Here is a 19,705-nt window from a genome sequence, read left to right on the forward strand (position 1 = left end):
CGGCACAGAGCTTCATACTGCATTGGGTAAGAGCTGAAATGAATGGCAGACATATGCTATCATGATGGCAGTCATGTTGTCATCATTAATAGGATTATTGAGGAAGTATAAGCCACCATGCTGACATCTCCTTAAACAGGACATGAAGAAAGGTGGACTGGCTGTAGTTCTGAGTGCCTTCTCCACAGCCCATCCTCCTCTCTGCAGCTTCATGAAATGAAGGGTAAGTATATACAAGTAGTATATCTCATAGATTATAGGACAGTTGGAAAGGCCTGCTCCTTGCTGGAATTTACAGAAGTTTGTTTTTCCAAAGTGCACTTTTAACCTCATTGATTGAGACATGATCATTCTGTTTATATTGCAGAAGTCTGGCCAGAAGTTTACTTGACCACACTAGCTAGGGAGAAAAGAAGGTTGCTACAGCAGCATAAACTCATGTTCACATGATTCCTTACTATTTAGGAGAGTCAACTTTGAGATATTTAGATATGCCTTTTTAAAAAAAATGCTGAATTGACAACTACAATTTAGACAGAGGCTGTAGCTCCCAGACTAGGCTTTCATACATTTATTACAGATACTTCTAGTTCCAAGCTCTAAATTAAAACAAAACATCAGCAAGTTTTTCTCCAGGAGATAAAATTCTGGACTAAGGATACTCATTTTTCAGTAAAGTTGTTTATTCTGTAATGCATATTAAAACCAGTGGCCAAAGCCGGGTGCTGATGGGTTACATCTATAATCCTAGCTACTGAGGAGGCTGAGCTCTGAAAATGGAGGTTTAAAGCCAGACTCGGCAGGAAAGTCTATGAGACTCTTATCTCCAGTTCATCACACAGAGAAAGCTGGAAGTTCTGCTGTACCTCAAGTGGTAGAGTGCTAGCCTTGAATAAAGGAGCTTCAGGACAGCACCCAGAGTTCAAAGCCCAGGACAGGGGGAGAGGGGGTTGAAAGTGGGGAGGGAATCAATGGCCAGAGACTCTGTTAGGTAGTAATCTGTCTTTATTCCTTTCTTTGACAGGCATAAATATTTTCTATTTTAAGAAGGGTATGAGGGCTGAGGACATGGCTCAAGTGATAGAGTTCTTACCTAGCAAGTTCCAGGCCTTGAGTTCAAATCCTATTATCTAAAAGAGGGGAGAGGTATGTCCAGAGACAGAGCTATCACTGAGGAGGCAGTACCACAGAGCTGAGGAGGTCCTGTTGGAACCACAGACAATATCAAAACCACAAACCACAAATCTAGAAATCCAGAGAACCTCTCAAAAGTTAAAAATTTAAAAGAACCCAGTTTCTTTCATTTGTAAAAAGCCTTTATCTAACTAAATATATCAGTGATACATGCCTAGCTAGATATGTCATCTAGGCAGAGATGGGGGCGTGAGATGGAATCTACCCTATTTTTAAAGATCTCCAGGGAAGACAACTTCTTTGGAACTTGTGTTGCAGTATAATCATCTTTTTTTATTATGCATTTTAAATGTTTAACCTCATCTTTTGCTTTTTATTCTTTAAGGCTGTTTCTTCCTTTTTTGGTGTTTGAAATTATATATTAGGTCTATTTCTAAATATATGTGATGAGTTTGTCATATCATCTCTTTTCATGTTAACGTCTGGGAAAAATATTCCTCTATTTCCTCTTGTGGCAGACTTGATGTGTCCAAAATGCAGGCACTACCATCAGTTAGGGTTGCTAGGTGTGGTGGCTCAGTGTGAGACCATGAAACTCTGTCTCAAGACCAACAGCCAAGCTGACTAAGGAGTCAATGATGAGCCTAAAGCAATCTTCCAGTCCCATGGGAGCCACTGTTTTCTCCACAGGACTTCTCCAAGAGGTTTCCCTTAACTTGTTTTTTTGTAAGATTTTTTTGACACCTGAACTTCTTACTGCCAAAAAAGAATCTCTTAGACACAGATGTGACTGTCTTCCTCAGCAGATCAAATTCCAATTCAGCTCTTTCTTGAAATGTTTTTCAGCTTGGTTGAAATCCTTATTTTCAGAAAATATATCCCACCATGACTTAATCTTATACCTAGAACTCTCTTTAGGAATTCTCAAAGAAAGATGCTCTGAGGGCCCATAACAGGGAGGCCAGTGACAAATTACCTATGTGGGCACCTAGTAATGCCTACCTCTTGCCCATCCACCATAATTGCTTAATTTCCAAGTCACCACTCAGGACACTCACATAACAGGCCCTGGGTGGTTGGTTCAGGCAGCTTTTCTCAGAGCCCCACATGTTCTGAACATTATAACTAAACTATGATGGATACTGCCCCATTAATCAGATAAACACTAAGGGAATAGGATTAAAATATCATCTGGATAGATTCCGGTTATACAGCCCAAGAGGAGTGAGACACTATCACAAAACACAAAGTTAGAAGGAAGCAAAAGAAATGGGAGACAGCTCTTAGGCACCAGGGAAAAAACCCAAGGTAAAAAGAAAGTAACAGCACCAATACAAGGAAGGCACACACTTTCCTTTAATTACCTTCAGATTTAGGACTAGGAGTAGATGCAGGAAACTGGTAGGTAGGAGTGTAAGGGTTGTCCTCTGCAGCAGAGAAAAGTAGTGGGTTTTGAAACTATCCACCGTGAAGTGGAGGGACAGATCCCCAAATGACTCTTTCAAATGTTTGGTTACCTATTTTAGTGTTATTAAAGCACACAGGCATCACACTTAAAATAGATTAATGAATTAGAAAGGATTTAGTTATTTTAATATAGCACATCATGCAAATGAGTAAAATAAAATTTTCACCAGCAAAAAAACCCCACAAAAACAACCTGTAAAAATAAAATCTAAAAGCCAAATTCCATTATGCCTATAATGGAAAGCTAAGAACTAATTTAAGGCTATGGCAACAGATACACTGTCTAAGTTGATTGTACCTTCAGAATTTTGCTGGATTTCAGGAAGTTCAGGGAATTTGTACGTAGGGAAATAAGGGTTTTCTTCAGGAGTGTCTAGGCAGAGGAGCAAGTTTGAGAAAGAGAATAGAGGAAGATACAAATGGAGACAATGAACGAATAGGAATCACATACAATTTAAGGCTCCTTGAATTGTGGAAGACAATAAGCTTCAGTAATCATATGAAAGAAATCCAAATTGCTTTTAGAAAAATCCAGTCTTTTGCCTGAATTATTGAGACACATCAAAAAAGGCACTATCATTATTTTTCTTGGACCAAGAATTACATATAACCAGATGCTAATGAGCAAGAAGCATTTAATATAAACCTTCAAGTTTTCAGTTTTTATCAGATATATTAAGTATGACAAGTCATATACATAAAGAAAACACTATCCTAAAATATTTTTTTAAATCAAAGCTTATGTTGTAGACATTAGAATCAAGGCAAACAAGTGGAGTCTTAATTTTTCAAATACCTTTGCCAACTATTAGAGCAGGTAGTTTTGTTTAGAAACTCTAATTTAGTTGAGTTAATAGCTATAATAAGAGAAGTCCAGTGCTGCCCATGGGACAGAATTAGACATTCTGCGCATAATACATGCACTTGTTCCTGCATTTAGATTTTTGAAGCTGCATTTGAAGATGAAAGAGTCAGATATCACTAGAGGAAATGGGACAGTGACTTTAGGAAGTAAGTGGAACTGACCTATCAGATGACAACAATCCAGCATTCAGCATCACCAGGAGTGAGCTTATCCGCCCATAGCAGATTTACTGTTGATCCCAAATGCTCAACACTAAGCATCTTTTTATTTAGAAACTGAAGAGGTTCATTGTGAACTCAGAAAGAGCTAATTAACAGTGACATTATTTGGCATCCACAGCTAAGCAGAACGATTAGATATTTGTGACTTTGGTGGGACTCACTGACCAGGACACCCTCATGTGTCTTTCATGCCAGGTGGCCAGACTGGATTTGGGCACAGGGAAGAGTAGGATGCTCTGCCTGCAGGAGGATAGCATCCTTTCCCTGCTGCAGTGACATCTTGCTGACTGGCAGATCAGGTGACTAGCAGCATAGGTGGCAATGAGAGCTGCTGGGGTTATGACTTGACAGAGCACTGGCTTCCCCACCATGCTGGGTCACTTGCTGACAGCCCAGTGGGCCTCTGATTTGAAAACATCTCTCAGGTTGAGCAGGCTCTAGTGTGTCAGCTCTTGACTGATTCTCAGGGCACCTGCCAAGGCTGGCTCCAAGATGGAGAAGCTTATTTTTCATATTAACACAGCCTTAGATATGGACTCTACTTCACAAAGCCAAAAGTAGACACCAGACATCTTTCTAAGGATGGGAAGCAGAACCAACACAGTGATACATGATTGGCACAAGATCACCTGAGTGCATGAGGGGCTGAATCTAGGTGAGAATAACCTTTCTTAACTTCCAGCTCCGTTTTTTGTTGTTTTTTCAACTTGCCTTGCCAACATGGAAGTCATGGGCTGACACAGAAAGTATCTAAAGCTGGAAGCAGGTGGGAGATGAAGCTGCTCTCACCCCAGGCAGATAGGGTATGCAGCACAGATACAGTGTGAGGCTCAGCTTGCTGCATTCCACAACAGCTGGGAGGGAGGACTATGACCTGACTCCAAATTCCAAAGCCATTATAGGCATGCAGTGTGTCCTCCCTCCCTCCTGTGATCTGAAAGCACATGGGTGGGCTTGGGCAGACCAGTACCTAACAGGACCCAATTGCAGAACCCAGTCCTGGAGTCCAGGCAAAGTGAGTTCAGGTCCACATCTGACAATCGAAATATTGGCACATAGCATAGCTTAGCTTCTACAAATGAAAATCAGTACCTCTATTTAGTTTGTGGATCTGTTTAAACATCGTCTTGTACCAGTCTTTTGATCTCTCAGTATTCTAGAGAAAAACAAAGGCAGGAGATAAAATGAGATGGAACTTGTGGCACATTCCTGACTGCTATGATTACAAAATCAAAACCAAACAAGGAAATGACAACATTTTAACTTAAAATTCAGCCACATTTATGTCTTTATTTTTATAATTTTTTATTGTGATTAAGTGATTACATAAATTTTACAAATTTCACAGTATTGTGAGATAGTGATACTTAAAGTCACAAGCACATTCTAAGCTTCATGAGGCAAATTGTCATTATCGTGGTCTATAAAGTTTGTGAATTCTATGGGCTTTGACAATACAACTATTTCTTCCACATCTGGTGATATGTACATTTCTTTGCTGGTAGCTCACACCTGTAACCCTATCTACTCAAGAGGCTAAGATCTGAGGATCATGGTTCAAAACCAACCTGGGCAGGAAAAGTCTGAGAGACTCTTGTCTTCAATTAACCGCCAGAAGACCAGGAGTGGCATTGCGGCTCAAGTGGTACAGCATTAACCTTGAGTGAAAAAGCTCAGGGATGACACCCAGACCCTGAGTTCAAGCCCCATGACTGACCAAAAAAAAAAAAGGTAAAAATCTGAGAGAAAAAAAAAAACCAAGAAATTCAGACATAAATCTGTAGAATAATATTTGGATAACAAATACAATTTTTGAAAAAACACAATGTGTGGTGTTTTTTTTTAATGTGTCCATTCTTCATTTTCTTTCTTTCTTTCTTTCTTTCTTTCTTTCTTTCTTTCTTTCTTTCTTTCTTTCTTTCTTTCTTTCTTGTCAGTTGTAGGGCTTGAACTCTGGGCCTGGGCACTGTCCCTCAGCTCTTCAGCTCAAGTCTAGCATTTACCGCTTGAGCCACAGAGCCACTTCTGATTTTCTGGTACTTTATTGGAGATAAGAGTTTCACAGATTTTCCTACCCGGGCTGGCTTTGAACCATGATCCTCAGATCACAGCCTCCTGAGTAGCTAGGATTACAGGCGTGAGCCACTGGTGCCCTGCCATTCTTCACTTTTTTTTACATTTCACTTTTCAGAGAGATTCTCCGTATATGTACACACTATCAGAAACTGAAATAAATCTTCCTAAAATCGTGAGATGGAGAATATTTGCTTATGATGCTCTATCCCTGGCCCTTCTGGGTTATTCTGTATAAATATATCTAAGTCACCTTTGCATAGGCCAGATATAGAATACCTACATTAAAATGTAACCCATTGTAACCTCCAATGCAAGAATTTTCAACTTTACCACAAAGCTAGAGCTTTTTTTAAAAAAAGATAAAAATAACAAAAGGAAGGTGACACATAGCTGGTTAGAGCAGGTATTTTTACTCCCACTTTACAGATGAGGAAATGAGATAAGGAAACTTAAAATGAGTTGTCTGAGGTCATAGAGGTGAGTGGAAGGGCCACTTAACATGATAGGGGCAAGCTTGGGAGAGTAATGTTACCCCTGGAATCCCTGTTTCCTGGGGGTTATAGTTTGACTGAGAGTCCCTTAAAGGTCCATATGTAAAGGGTTGGTCCCCAAGATGGTGGTATGGGGAGATGCCACGGACCTTGAGGAAGGTGAACCTAGTGGGAACTCCTTAGGTCACAAGGATGAGTTCCACAAGGGACTGTGGGATTCCATTCCACCCATCCTCCCTCTTTCTGCTTCCTGACTCATCTATGAGTACTCCCTCCCACATGCGCTCCTGTCAAGACAGACCCCCTTCACCAGAGACCTAGAGCAAGGTGGTCACTCAGTTTTGACTTGAACCTCTTGAACCATGAACTCTTTATTTCATAAGCAGCCTATAGTGATGCAAAACTCATCTACAAAATGGAGCAGCATACACTACTCACTCGAGTGGTAATGTTTAACAGATAATGTGCCCCCCAAAACGAGTTGTATTCATGCCTAGCACTCTTTTTTTCTATTATTACTTATGAACAGAGAAGAGTTCCTTCAAAGCCTAGCTCTAAGATGTTTCTATTGGCTTCCTTCAAAAGGATATAAGAACAGTCCCTTCTCCAAACAGAAATCACAGAAGAACATATGGCAGCCAAGGGTCCATGAACAAATGTAGAAGAATGGAATGAATTCAATTTCAAAGGAAACCTGGTAGGAGGACTGACTTGGCTGACAGACCCACCCTGTCCTGTAGGACTTGGTGGGCTGAATCCTTTGTGGCTCCTTTGGTGTGTCTCATTTGGATGATGGGGTAAATCTTATCTACAGATCTTCTTCCTGAATCCAGAACCAGGGATCATGGGCCTCAAACTCTCCCCAAGATGCCCTAGTCCTGGATCAGGAGATGCTGAATGGGCTTTACAGAACAATAATAAAGGCATATCACCTAGGACATTCTCCACTGAGCATTCACAAGACACAAGCCTCTCATGTTCTGCTGCAGAGAAATCTCTCCAACTTTGTTCCACCCAGATATTCTTTTTATCTATGAGATACATTAATACCCCACACTCACTTTCAGAAAAGCTATTGTACACCAAGTCTGGAACATTGCTTATCAAGGGTCTGGCACTTAGGGTCAGGCACCACAAGTGAGGATCCTCCCCTCCAGGCCTCTTATCTATGGATGGGGTTCATGGGCAACCACGGCTGCACACTGTCATCCTTGTCTAAGCTGAAGTGTAAGAAGGACCTGAGGTCCAACTTCCTACCCGCAGTGGGATGCCCACTTCATCCATGGACACATCGCTTAGATCTTGTGCACTCTTCACCACCCGTCTGCCATCATCCTTCACTCGTTTTTCAGCAGCTCTGCTGGGTGAGGTGGGTTTTTCCTGGATTGGTGCTGTGTCCTGCTCACCCAATCTTCCCTCTGAGACAGGATCTGGAAATGAAAAATGATCATTAGCTGAAATTCTTCTGGCAGCACCAAAGCAGAGAACTCCTAGACAGTCTAGCTAGGGGAAAGTCGTTGCTAATTCCCAACTAGTACTAGTTCTACTTAGAGGAGGGGTCAATAAACTCCTCAGCTACCTGTTGTTGTAAATAAAGTTTTATTGGAACATAGCCATGCCAGTTCATTTATATATTATTTATGAATGGTTCTGTGCTACAATTGCTGAGCTTGGATAACTGGGACCATATGGCCTAGAAAGCCTAAAGTATTTATTATCTTCTAAATTAAAAAAATTAAAAACACTTTGCAGACACTAGTTTTGTAGAAGTATGTTCACTGTGCTCTGAACATTCAAGTAGTTTTGACTATTGTAAAAACAATTTTAAACAGTTGGCAAAATGTCATTGGAATGTTCTTGCTTCATCTGGGGAAGTCATTTAACTTTTCCCTATGTTTTCTCACAAAAAAAAATAGGGATAATATTTTTCCTCTGGCAAGTTCGCGTAATGTGATGACAGGATTTATCAAGATAGCTTAAGCCAAAGTACTCAAATCACCTAGCACATTGCTTGGTGATCTTTATAGTTTAACTTGGTTCAAGGTTGGAAGTAATAGAGAGCTAATAAACACACCAGGTATGGTCTACAGATTATACTTACAATCTGTTATTCTAATCTATGTCAATCACTTATTGGAGATGCACTTACTAAGCCTACAGTCAGGAGGGTGAATATCTCAGAATCCTAGCCTTCAGGGAGCTTAAACTCTAGTGGGCAGAAAGAGCAAGCAAATCAGCAATGAGAATATAGGATGATGAAAGCTGATAGAACAGCCAAAGTCCAACTCAGCTGAGAAATTCAGGTTCAGAGCCATCTTGTTTAAGGAGAAGCCAACCAGAGGAAAAGAAAGTAGAGTGTGCTTCTGACAGAGGGAACAGTACAAGCAGATGCTTAGCTACCTTGAAATACTCTAACCTAATTATGGGACAGGCATTGCACTCAACTCTTGCACAGTGAAACAAAGGTAGAAAGTCACTAAAGACCCCCCCTAGTCTCACCCCTCGGTGAGACTCCTTGGCAGAGTGAAGTTTTGGCAGCACAAAAGTGATGGCCAACGTCAAGGAGATGACAGAGCTCAGCAACAAAAAGAGATAACAGCAGAGCCAAAGTCTGATGTCACACACTGAGGGATGCCACAGATAGAAGCTAAAAAGTAGAAGAACCCCAAGTGGATGTGGGAGTCATCTGATGGATGGGAGATAAATCAAGACATACATCAGAGTGCCATGAAACCAGAAGAGAGAGTTCCAAGAGGAGGGTGGTTAAACATGTCAAAAAAAAAAAGGAAAGAAAGAAAATTTCCCAGAGATTGAAGCAGAGGAGGAGGCCTTAGATAAGCAAGAAGAAAGTCACAGAACACTGAGGGCGCAATTTCAGGAGGGCAGTGCAGGTACCAGATTGCAGGGAAGGGGATAAATGTGGTACACATGAAGTAGAGAGGAAATCTAACACAAAGGAAGAAGGGTATCAGAGTGTAAGTGGAGAGATCAATGAAGTAAAAAGGTTTAGGCCAAGGGAGCCTTCAATTCTATCAGTGAAGTCCATGAAGGGAGAATGGAGGGCCTCAAAATGAGCCTCAAAAGTCAAAAAGTACTTATTGTTTGGCTGAAGAGAGGTGCAGAGTACTGGTTGGAGGACTAGATAGACAAAATAGGGGGTTCTGGGGATCCATGCAAAGTTCTGACAAAGTCAGAGGGGTCTGTGTATGGAGGGGAGACCAGGGAAGCAGACGACGGTGAAGACAGCAGATTCAGGTTTTACAACCTTCAGTCTATTCAACAGGGTGATTCTGCCCTGATTTCATGTACACTTTTTGAGACCTCTACTTCATCTGGGAGTGCAGAACTATTTCTAAACATTCTTTGTGCTACTTTGCTTGCTGAGTGCTTCAGAAAACCTGATCTCTGACATTATTGCCATAAACTTCAAAGACTCAAAGCTTCATAGCATGAGTTCCCATGCTCCCAGGAAATTCTGACATGAGGCCAAAGTTTTGGCAGAAAGCCAAGACACACATGTGGGTTTCAAGCTACCTGAGTCTACCCTTAGACTTGGCTCTCATGATCAAACTCTGAATCTACTAATATGTAGTTAGAGGCCTTTTATACCTATTTCATGATTCCATTCAAACTTCCACAGGCAAGAATGAGCCCCAACAACACCGTCTCCCCTTTTTTCCCCCATAACTACCTGGGCTCAGCAACCTGGGTTGGGCCAAGAGAATAAAGTAGAGTGGGGTGTGGCAGCTCCAGGATGGGCATTGAAGGGCACCTTGAGCTTAACCACAGCCTGTCCTGGTCCTGTGGCCAAGTCCTGATAAAGTTGAGAATGTGTGAGAACCTAATGTCCTTCCTACCCAGACTCTGCCCAAATCACAAGGGCAGCAAAAGGACAAAGTCATGCAGAAACCATACAGCAGCTGCTCAGAAATGATGGCTTCAATTATCCACCAGATCAGGGGCACTTAACCCCGGAATTCATCCACAGCATTCACATGCACATTTGTGAACATGTGGCTTCTGCTAGAGAATGAATCTACTGCCTCCATAATATTCTCACAAGGAGACTACAACTAAAAAAAGATGACAAGACATCATACTACATCATTAGTTTTCTATGTGCATCACACTTCTCTAATGCAGCCCAGAGCTTGGCCCAGTATCCAGAACAAAGGAGAAATTCAGTAAGTGACCAATAAGTCAACAGAGGCCCTTGCTGGAAACAGTAGCTCACATATAATAAGCACTTAATGAGTACCAAAGCTCAGTGCAAAGTTGTTCGTTAGCAGACTCTGTTGAGATCTTAAGAAACTACAAAACACAACTACTTTCCCCTTCAGAATAAAAGTCCAAAGCCCAGTACTAGGGCCGTGGTTTATCATGCTTGTAACTCTAAGGCCCTGAGTTTAATCCCCAGTGTTACAAAAACAAATAAACAAAACAAAAGCCCCTGAATTGGAGAGATATCAGAAAATCTGTCTGTGGTAGCACTGGGAGTTAGTGGTCGAAAAAGACTTAAAAGTAGAGTGGCATAGTTTGGGAATGAAGCTCAGTGGCAGAATACTTGCCTAGCATGTGCTAAGTCTGGGGTCATTCCCTAGTACTTCCAGAAAAAAAAATCAAATGAAGTAGAATGGCTACAGGAATCTTGCAGAGAAAGGCCAATTACCACTATTCCTGTGTTTTCTCACAATTTCAGCCTCCACATTTGTTCCCTCCCCATCCTAACACTGTCCCATCTGGCACACTTTCACTGGGAGTGAGCTCTGATTCCAGATTATATTTGAAGTCACTCTCCATCACTGGTTGATAATCCACTCATCAAACAAAGCCAACAGTAAGTGAGGTGTCAGCATCATGAAGCAGCTGGCTAGAAATGCTCTCCAGAAGATCATGCTACAAGTTCAAGAAGCAGTTCCAGACACTGCTGATCTGGAGGACTCTCTCCTGGACCTATCATTCCAGCATCACCCAATTATATTTGAGCTTGTCACCCCAAAAGAAAAGAACTTTCCCACATTTAAAAACTTTTGATTTGCATATCCTAGAAGACAGAAACCAACAGGAAGACAAGCTCTTCTAAAGCCTACCATAAACACTGCATCTACAGCAGAATCCTTTTGCTCTTTATCTAGAACATATGATGCTTCCCAGTAATCATCAATTCCTTAGCACAGTTCCATAGGATATACTTGCCAGTTGAGTTCTAGGATACAGATGCTCTTCCTCTCTATTTACCACCACTGTGGTCCAGTCATTCACTCATAGGAAAGCTCAGAAGACAGTGATGATTGAACATTGGGTAGAAACCAAAAACTAGCTTTAACAGGAACAGGATTAACAGGTAAATAATTTTCTCACTTACCTGAAAGGCTACTCAGTCGTTTCTGTTGTTCTGTGATAAAAGAAAATATACAGTGTGAGCACATAGTAAGGCCAACAAATCCTGGCCTGGTCCTCACTATTCTCTGGGCTTAGATGCTAAAATATACAGCCCAGCTGGAGGCAGGCTTAATAATATGGCTCCCATTATCCAAGTGTGATGCCTCCTAACTTCCTGCTATCCAGATTAGCACCAGGACATAGGACTGCCAAGGTTTATGTGTCATCTCAAGATGATCTCCTCACTGAAGGGGACTCTCTTGACTCCTCTGGTTCCACATGAACAGGCCTATACTGATCCTTCTTTTGCTACTTTTGAGGGAAATGAAATGAAATTACAGATATGATAGCTACCATCTTCTGAGAGCTTGCCAAATCCTTGACCCTGTTTTAGGAGTTTTTACACATTGTACTTATGATCTTAGTATAACCCTAGCAGCTAGGTACAATTATTTTCCTTAGCTATGATAGCCATCTGGCTGGTGCAAGGTAAAGAATAATCTCTTTTAAAAAAAAAATCAGCATTAGCCAAGAGATCTCAGCTAAGGGGCCTAAATGACCAAGATAACACTGGAAATCATATGAATCTAAAACCTAAGTCTCTTAACTCATAGTCCAGGGTTCTTTAAAATTCTAGTCACAAAGCCCTCCATTGGCCTTAACATCAAAGCTCTACTGGTATCTTGTACTCCTGGGTAACAGCGTGGAGGGAAGGCCAACATCTCCTTTGGAGAGTCCTGGGTGTACTTGCTGTGCGATAAACACAAAAATGACCTTTACCTTCCATAGCTGCTAAATATAAAGCAGCCACATAGATAAAAATAGAACTTTTGCCAGCCCATGGGTGCTGTCATCATCCCCTCTGGCCACATTCCCACCCTCCCACAGGAATTAGGGTAGGCCAGAAGTAAACAGCAACAGAGAGTTCATAGATCATGATGTGGCAGCTGGTCACTCCTAGTGCATGGATGGGGTTCACACTAGCTGGACAAGAAACCCAACAGAGCCCCAGGCTTGCTCTAGATGACAATAGCTAATTGAGTAACATTTCTGCCTTAGTTTCCTAATCTGTGATATCCAGATTCTCTATGGTATCAAAAAGGATCTATGATTGCCAAACTCTGTTCTATAGGTTGTTGCCAGGATCCTCATCAGCTGGTCAAACCAAATGTATACAGTTTAAATGTCTATGTTGTTTCCACTTCTGGGGTATGACACGGCATTTCTATCATAGGAAGTCACACAGGCAGTAGTAGCTGTTTTTCATTGGTGTTACACAGAAAGTTAGAAATTAGCAACACAAGGTGACCCCCAGACTGTTTCACATGTCCACAGATAACATGTGAGGATGTTTAAACACTTCTTCTCCAGTGTGGTCCACAGCCAGCAGCAGCAACATACCCACAGGAGCTTCCTAAAAATGCAAATTTTTGCTCACCTCCCAAGAGCTCCTGAATTTGAACCCTGCAAAGTCAATACAATTCAAAGGATCCAATGTACAGTAGACCTCGAAACCCTGAGAAAGAGCACCAGGGGCCTCTTTCAGTCCTCAGAGTTTCCTGATTCAAATCCTCTTGCCCAGACTGATGGTAGGAGATGTCCTAACATAATGGTACAAAACCCTAGGAAAGAAGGGAAGGGGCTGGACACTTGTGGCTCACACCTGCAATTCTAGCTACCCAGGAGGCTAAGATCTGAGGATCATGGTTTGAAGAATAAAGTCCATGAGACACTTATCTCCACTTAACCAACAATAAGTTGGAAGTGGAGCTGTGGTTCAAATGGTAGAGCACTAGCCTTAATCCAAAAAGCTCAGGGACAGTGCTCAGGTTCTAAATTCAAGCCCTAGGAAAAGCACGCACACACACGCGCGCTCACACACGCACGCGTGTGCACGCACACACACACACACACACACACAAAAGACACAAAAGGGGAAAAGGAGACTTGTTCACAATCATCAGTGCTGACACATAAGTTCAGTTCCTCCCCCAAGCAAGTCTATTTCTCATAGAAAGAGGCTGGCTTGGAGAGACAGTTATTGTCATTCTGTGCCCTGGGACAAAAAAAAAGGAAAAATTTTAAGATGCCTAAACTAAAATTTCAGAAATGGAGTAAAGTTACTATTCCCTCAGAAAACTTTGCAGGGGTTAAGTAATTGTTCTGCCAGGCTGGGCAAATTCCAAAGCAGTGCCAAAATGCTTGTCCTAAAACCTATTTATGATTTTAAATAGCCAGGCTCCTCCGTTCTTCTCTACTCCCCCTGCCCTACCTACAGGTGAACCCATGGTTTTACTCTTAATGGGAAGCTACAATTTAATGCCAACATCCTTTACTGGAATGATGTGTCTCTAGGGCTACCCAATTCTGATTTTTAAACACAAAAACAGAACTTGGCCAAAAGAAAAAGACAAGAACTAAAGGCAATTGGGTAAATAAGAGTTCATTTATTCAAGGAAGAAACAAAGAGGAACTGTAGGCATTCCTGTGTCCAAAAATGTCTCACTAGGTGTCATCACAGGGACTTGGCAGAAGCAACTGACATTACATTTGGCATTTCCCAAAACCAAGTTGCCTTTGGAATAAACTCCATTTTTTAAAAAATTGCCTTTCCTTTTGCTTCTGACTAGATTTTTTTAAGTCATAAAGAAGCTCAGAGGGAAGCAAAATTTCACTTTGTCCTGCATTAAAAGCACTCTCTAGGCAAGGAGAGTTACTGGCAGTAAGGGGATAGTAGAGCTAGAAGGAAAATGAGCTCCTACAAGGGCCTGGAACCCTTTGTTTCTTTTAAAGAACACAGATTCATGGGTGAGAATTAATAATGGGAACAACATAGCATGCAGAATAAATAATAAATAAATATATCAACAATCTGCTAAAGCAACTATTTACAGTTTGAATAGGAATATTTTAAGTGAGAGAAAATGTTTTATGCATCTTCAGGTTAGATGCTGGAAACTGAAAAATCTAATTTGTATGAAAAATAATTAAAAATAGACTTTAGTTCCATTCCCATCCAAGTTAATGTAGAGAGGAAGAGACCAGGATGAGGAGGAAATTATGAAGTAGGTGAAAAGGGAGTCAAGAACAGAAGACTTGGAACCAAGCTTTGAGCTCTGAACACAGTAAGTAAGCCTCCATTGTTCTGTGAATTTATACTGAAAAGTCCTGTTTATAATGGGGGGCAGCCTAAAAACTGTCATGCTGCAAAGGGCAAGTTTATTCCTCAATGGAATTCCAAAAAGGAAAACTTGGGATGTAGATCTACCGTCTGTACTCTTAAAGCATATATAATTACCACTTCAAAGCTCTTGTGTTTTACTAACTCCCAACTCCCCATTTAGAACTGCATCAGAACCAACCAGAGCAGTCAGAGAAAGTTTAGAAACAACACATGAAAACCCTACACAGAATCCTACATCTGGGTCTCGTGGAGCAGCCACAGCCACAGGATCCTCTGGATAGTAACTGCCCTAAGAGAAGGGCAGTGAGTCATTAGGAGAAAACCCAATCATCTATTTTAGTTAGAAAAAAACCATGTTTTATATTTTAGAGATTTTTTTTCCTCCCCAATATGTTTCCTTTTTAGATTTAGTACTCAAAATTATGTTTTCTAGGAATTTATCATGTTGAAGAACTAAATTATTTATGACACTACTTTAAAAAGGTCTATCTAGACTTTCCAAACAAAGCCTCATTTGAAATCACAGAACCAAAAATTTAAGAGACACAGATGTGTTTTGGTGATATCATCTGAAGAACCATGAACACCAGTCCAAGGTATGGTTCATATGATTACAGTTGCCCAGCTTACCTACTCAGACATTCGACATAATTCCAAATTGAAATGTAGGAGGGAGTAAACTGGAGCAGGTGGCCCAAGACAGGGCCATTTCTTGAGATGACAAAATTCTTGTCCCAGCTATCACATAATGGCTATTGTGCATTGGAAATGGGACTAGAAGAGGGCTCCCTTACCTCTATTGTGCTGTAACAACACAATGGTGGGGTTGACAATAGTGGTGGAAGGGTAGGCAGATGATGGCTTGCTGGTTGGTGGAAAGGCTTGGGAATCAGTTCCAATGGGGGGAGAAGAAACTTCATTTAATAGAGGACTGGAAGCCTAAAAAAGAAACAAACATAAATAACTATAAAATATAAGAAATCTACAGTTAATAGTTTTTTTAAGATTAGAAATGAACCTTAATTATAAAAGGAAATGTAATCAGTAAGACATAACATCATTAATTCCAGTTTAAAGTTTAATCTGGAATGCTTAGTCTCTTTGTTGTTATTAGTAAGGGGAACAAGAGGGAAGGTGAATGTTGCTGAAAGTCTCAGCAACATCATTCAATATTTTCATCTGGTAAGAGTGATGGGTCAATCCGGTTACTGAAAAAGCAAATTCCAATCCAAGTAGAATAACATGCAAAACTCATGCAATTCCAAATGCAATCTAAGAACAAGAGCTGCTTAAGTGGGAAAAATCAGGGAAGTTTAGTATACTGTGTAGAAAACTGGGAGATGTGAGGACACAAAATAATCATAAGAACAAGGAAGAGTTAAGTGACAGTTCTTTAGAAGGCTACTCTTAGCATCAGAATCTCCAAGCAATTATACTAGCATTTGTTTCTGAGCTATCAATATAATTATATGATTCCATCATGCTGTTACCTTTTTTTTTCATTCTAATGCTAGAGTAACAAAGATCTCTGAAGTAAGGACTTGAAAGGATCCTAACTCTAAAAACCTGCAATCTCTACCAGATGTGCTAACGAAATTATCATTACTATTTTAATCTGCATGATCAGGATAATGCCAGTTTCAAAAGAACAAAGCAAAGCCTGACAACAGTCACTTAATGGAATAAGGATATCCAAACAATGTCTTCCATTCTATCTATATACTTTATAAAGCTCTTATTATAGAAGTTACAAACCTTAAAGCCAAGATGATTTTCTTAAAGGCTTAAACAAAATTTTTATAGCTAGTCTTGAAGCAATTATTAGACTGTGTGCATATGTGCAGGACAAGGACCAAGACTCCCCCTTCTTTCTGCCACCACCCAGAACACTGCCCTGCAGATAGCAAGCGCCAGTAAATGCCAGGTGAAGGACAGGAGTTATCTACCAGTAAGGGTATGTTTTGACTTAATCTTTGTGATAAGGCAACATACTCATCAGAAGAGAGAAGGTGTGTTGCTTGTAGCACCTGGAACAGCTCCTGACACACAGTAGGAACTTTACTAACACTGTCTTGGCCAATCTCCCTGCCCTCTGGAAGCTTCCTCTATAGTCACTACTGTCAGTTACAAACAGCAGCTCAGTTTCACAGTGCACAGTGCATCATTTCAGCTCCTCCATTTGAACTGAAAATTTCCTAATTTATCTCTGCTCCAATTTAATGAGAAATGTCAAATTTAAAAAGCCTCTACAGCGTACTCAAGAAACACAAAATAACAGGCATACAGCTCTTTAGAGCAGAAATGCCTGATGTGATGTCTGGGTAAATTATGTGAACATTAAGCATTTTACAAATTTTACTTGTGTCTTACTTCTGGAAAAGTAGAAAAACTGCTATTGACTAAAATGAACTGGATGAATTCATATGACTCTACTCCTCTCTGATGTTCTCAAATAGCTGCAGGTGGAGCAGGTATCAGCTCATGGCCCAGAAACCATGCTCAAAGGCACTCAGAGAAGTTCCTTCTTCATCTCTTACTGTTACCTGAGCCCAAAGAGTAGATGTTATCGGGCCCACTTCCAGGAAGGCTGCACTAGAGAAAATTGAGGAGACTGTCCCTATTAATCTGTCCCAAAACAAATTCAATAGGCAGGCCCAGAACTATACAAATGCTATATTTTAGAATATACAATAGAACATCTTACAATGGCACCTGAGTGCATTACAAATAAGATTCGCTCTACCTGCTGCTCTTGAAAAATATATTGTGTGTCTAAGGGAAGATGTCTGTGTGCCCCAAGCGAGTGGCTTCTAATTTCCCTAGAAGTTCAGCTGGGGATAGAGGGTATATCAGCCCAAAGCAGGGCTGTTATAAAGCTCAAAAGTAGGAGATCCAAATTCTTGGATCATATTGGGATTTGTCCATATTTAGAAATGTAGTGCTGCATCTAGAGGTTTGAGACAAGGTCTAGCCCAGGATATAATAGTTCCTAGCTTTAGTGTGTCTGATGCCTCCTTATAATTTCTCTAATAAGGCAAAGAATGATGCCTCCTTATAATTTCTCTAATAAGGCAAAGAAGTTTCCTTTCCTGTTTTCTACATGGTTGGCTTCAGCTTAACAAGCTACATGAATGATGCTTTGTAGGCAAACCTCTTCACACAAAAGGATGTCTGTGAATGCTTAGTTTCATCAGCCAAATGCATGACTCAACAGCTCTCTGTATATCAAAATTGGTCTGTGGACCACTGGGGTGGCTGAAGCCAAATGAGAGTCCAGGCCCCTCCCTAGACCCAATCAGAAACTCTAGTAATATAAACTAACTTCTATGACTCTCAGATGAAACAGTATACATTAACCCTGAGAACTGATACACTACTTAAAAAAATCATTTCAGAGCAGGGGCTCATTTGTCAAGGTACCTAGATACTTTGGTACCTAGGACAACACTTAGAATGTAGACTTGATGATTAACTCACCTGGTTAATTAGCCAGATGATGTTGTTGTTTGAGTGACTATGGTTCCTCATTTATTAGGGCATGTCCTTAGCTACATAGCTAACATTTACCAAGCACCTTCTCTGTGTCCATCACTCTCACTGAACTCCACAGCATTGTGAGTATCCCCATACTTTAGCTCCTATGGAGGTTCTTTTTTAAATCCCAAGACCCCTGAGGAAAAAGGAGACTCACATACTTGGGCTAAGTGTGAAGCCAGCTATGTTCATCCATCCTCAACCTCCAGGAGGAGACCTGAGAGTGGTATCAAGACCTTTCCACTGCCCATGATTACCATTGCACTTGTTTGCCATAAAGGCTCCAGGCTTCCTTTTCAGGGTCCTAGCAACTACCTGTCTTTTTAGAAAGTCCTAATGTTTGCAAAAGGCTCTGTTCAATTAAATGTCATATTTTCAAATCCCACTCAACTACTACTTCTGTTATAAAAAGATATTTCTTATTTCTGGAATCAACCGCACAGGGAATCCTTTCCTCCCCCAGAACCCCTCTGCTCTTTAGGACATTGCTCTGTAGCACCACATCTGTCATTAGCTTTCCATAGGACCCTTTGCCTTCATCCTCTCAATATTGCACCTTCCTGGTCTATGAAGAACAAGACTAAGCAAAGAAAAGGCCACAGCTAATTTCTCAGAGGGAAGACCAAGCTCTTCCAGGAAACCGTGCATTCCCAAGAGGACAGAGAAGAAGAGGCACCAGAGAGCAGCCACAGGTGACCCACAGGACACACACGGGAGGCATGCACTCGAGGGGCAGCAAAATCAGGTCTAGTCATCACACAAGCACAGCAGCAGCCAACACTTCCTCAGGACTTAGTACTTCAGTGAGAAAGGGAGGTTTTGCTGCTGGGAGCAGCCATTCAGGAAAGCTATGGGGGAGGGAAGTCCAGCAAGCTTACGGTACTTGAGACAGCTCCCGTGAGGTCAGGCTCCAAGGCTCTGTGGAGGTCCTCCGGTATGGGAGGGACCAGCGGAGGTGGTGGTGAGGATGGTGGTGTCTGGCTAATGGGGGGAGGGGAGCCACAAGCACTGGCTGGCTGGCTGTGGTGGGACCGCCTCTGCAGATGAGGGGGAATGAAATCATCTATAGTCGGGAAGGTCAGAGGTGAGGTGGCAGGGGTGGTCGCCGGGCTAGTGTGATCGCAGCCAAGTGGCCCCAGGGATGCTGGAGGTCTGGCAGTGCCTTCTTGCCCTCTATCAGTGTTAACCAGGTAGAGAGGGACAACTATTACCTCAGGCTGGGCTGGACTGGAGGAAGTGGCATCCTGCAGGAGATAAGGGGGTCATTACGTAAAGGGGTATGGTGGGGAGGAAGGAATTCCATATTTAAACACTTGAGATTGGTCATGCAATTATGTACTCTGTGAAATAT

The 19,705-nt window shown here is 41.4% G+C and overlaps 1 protein-coding gene across 29 annotated transcripts in view; it reads right to left on the reverse strand.

Moving 5' to 3' along the window:
* LOC138836115 (sorbin and SH3 domain-containing protein 1) overlaps window positions 1–19,705 on the reverse strand; it is a 238,505-nt gene that overhangs the window by 70,369 nt on the left and 148,431 nt on the right. For 8 of the 29 annotated variants that reach the window (XM_070034616.1, XM_070034619.1, XM_070034615.1 and 5 more), the window contains 4 exons: window positions 15,615–15,759; window positions 11,620–11,649; window positions 7,512–7,684; window positions 4,780–4,843 (listed from right to left, as the gene is read on the reverse strand). In XM_070034616.1, the coding sequence (XP_069890717.1) occupies window positions 4,780–4,843; window positions 7,512–7,684; window positions 11,620–11,649; window positions 15,615–15,759 (412 nt within the window). Of the gene's footprint in view, window positions 1–2,498; window positions 2,562–2,899; window positions 2,975–4,779; window positions 4,844–7,511; window positions 7,685–11,619; window positions 11,650–15,614; window positions 15,760–19,232; window positions 19,599–19,705 lie in introns of all 29 variants that reach the window. The other 21 variants (XM_070034612.1, XM_070034611.1, XM_070034610.1 and 18 more) reach the window with 8 other exon arrangements.

The sequence above is a fragment of the Dipodomys merriami genome, unplaced genomic scaffold (genome assembly GCF_024711535.1).
Source record: "Dipodomys merriami isolate MVZ:Mamm:240054 unplaced genomic scaffold, mDipMer1.0.p SCAF_249, whole genome shotgun sequence".
Classification (NCBI taxonomy): Eukaryota; Metazoa; Chordata; class Mammalia; order Rodentia; family Heteromyidae; genus Dipodomys; species Dipodomys merriami.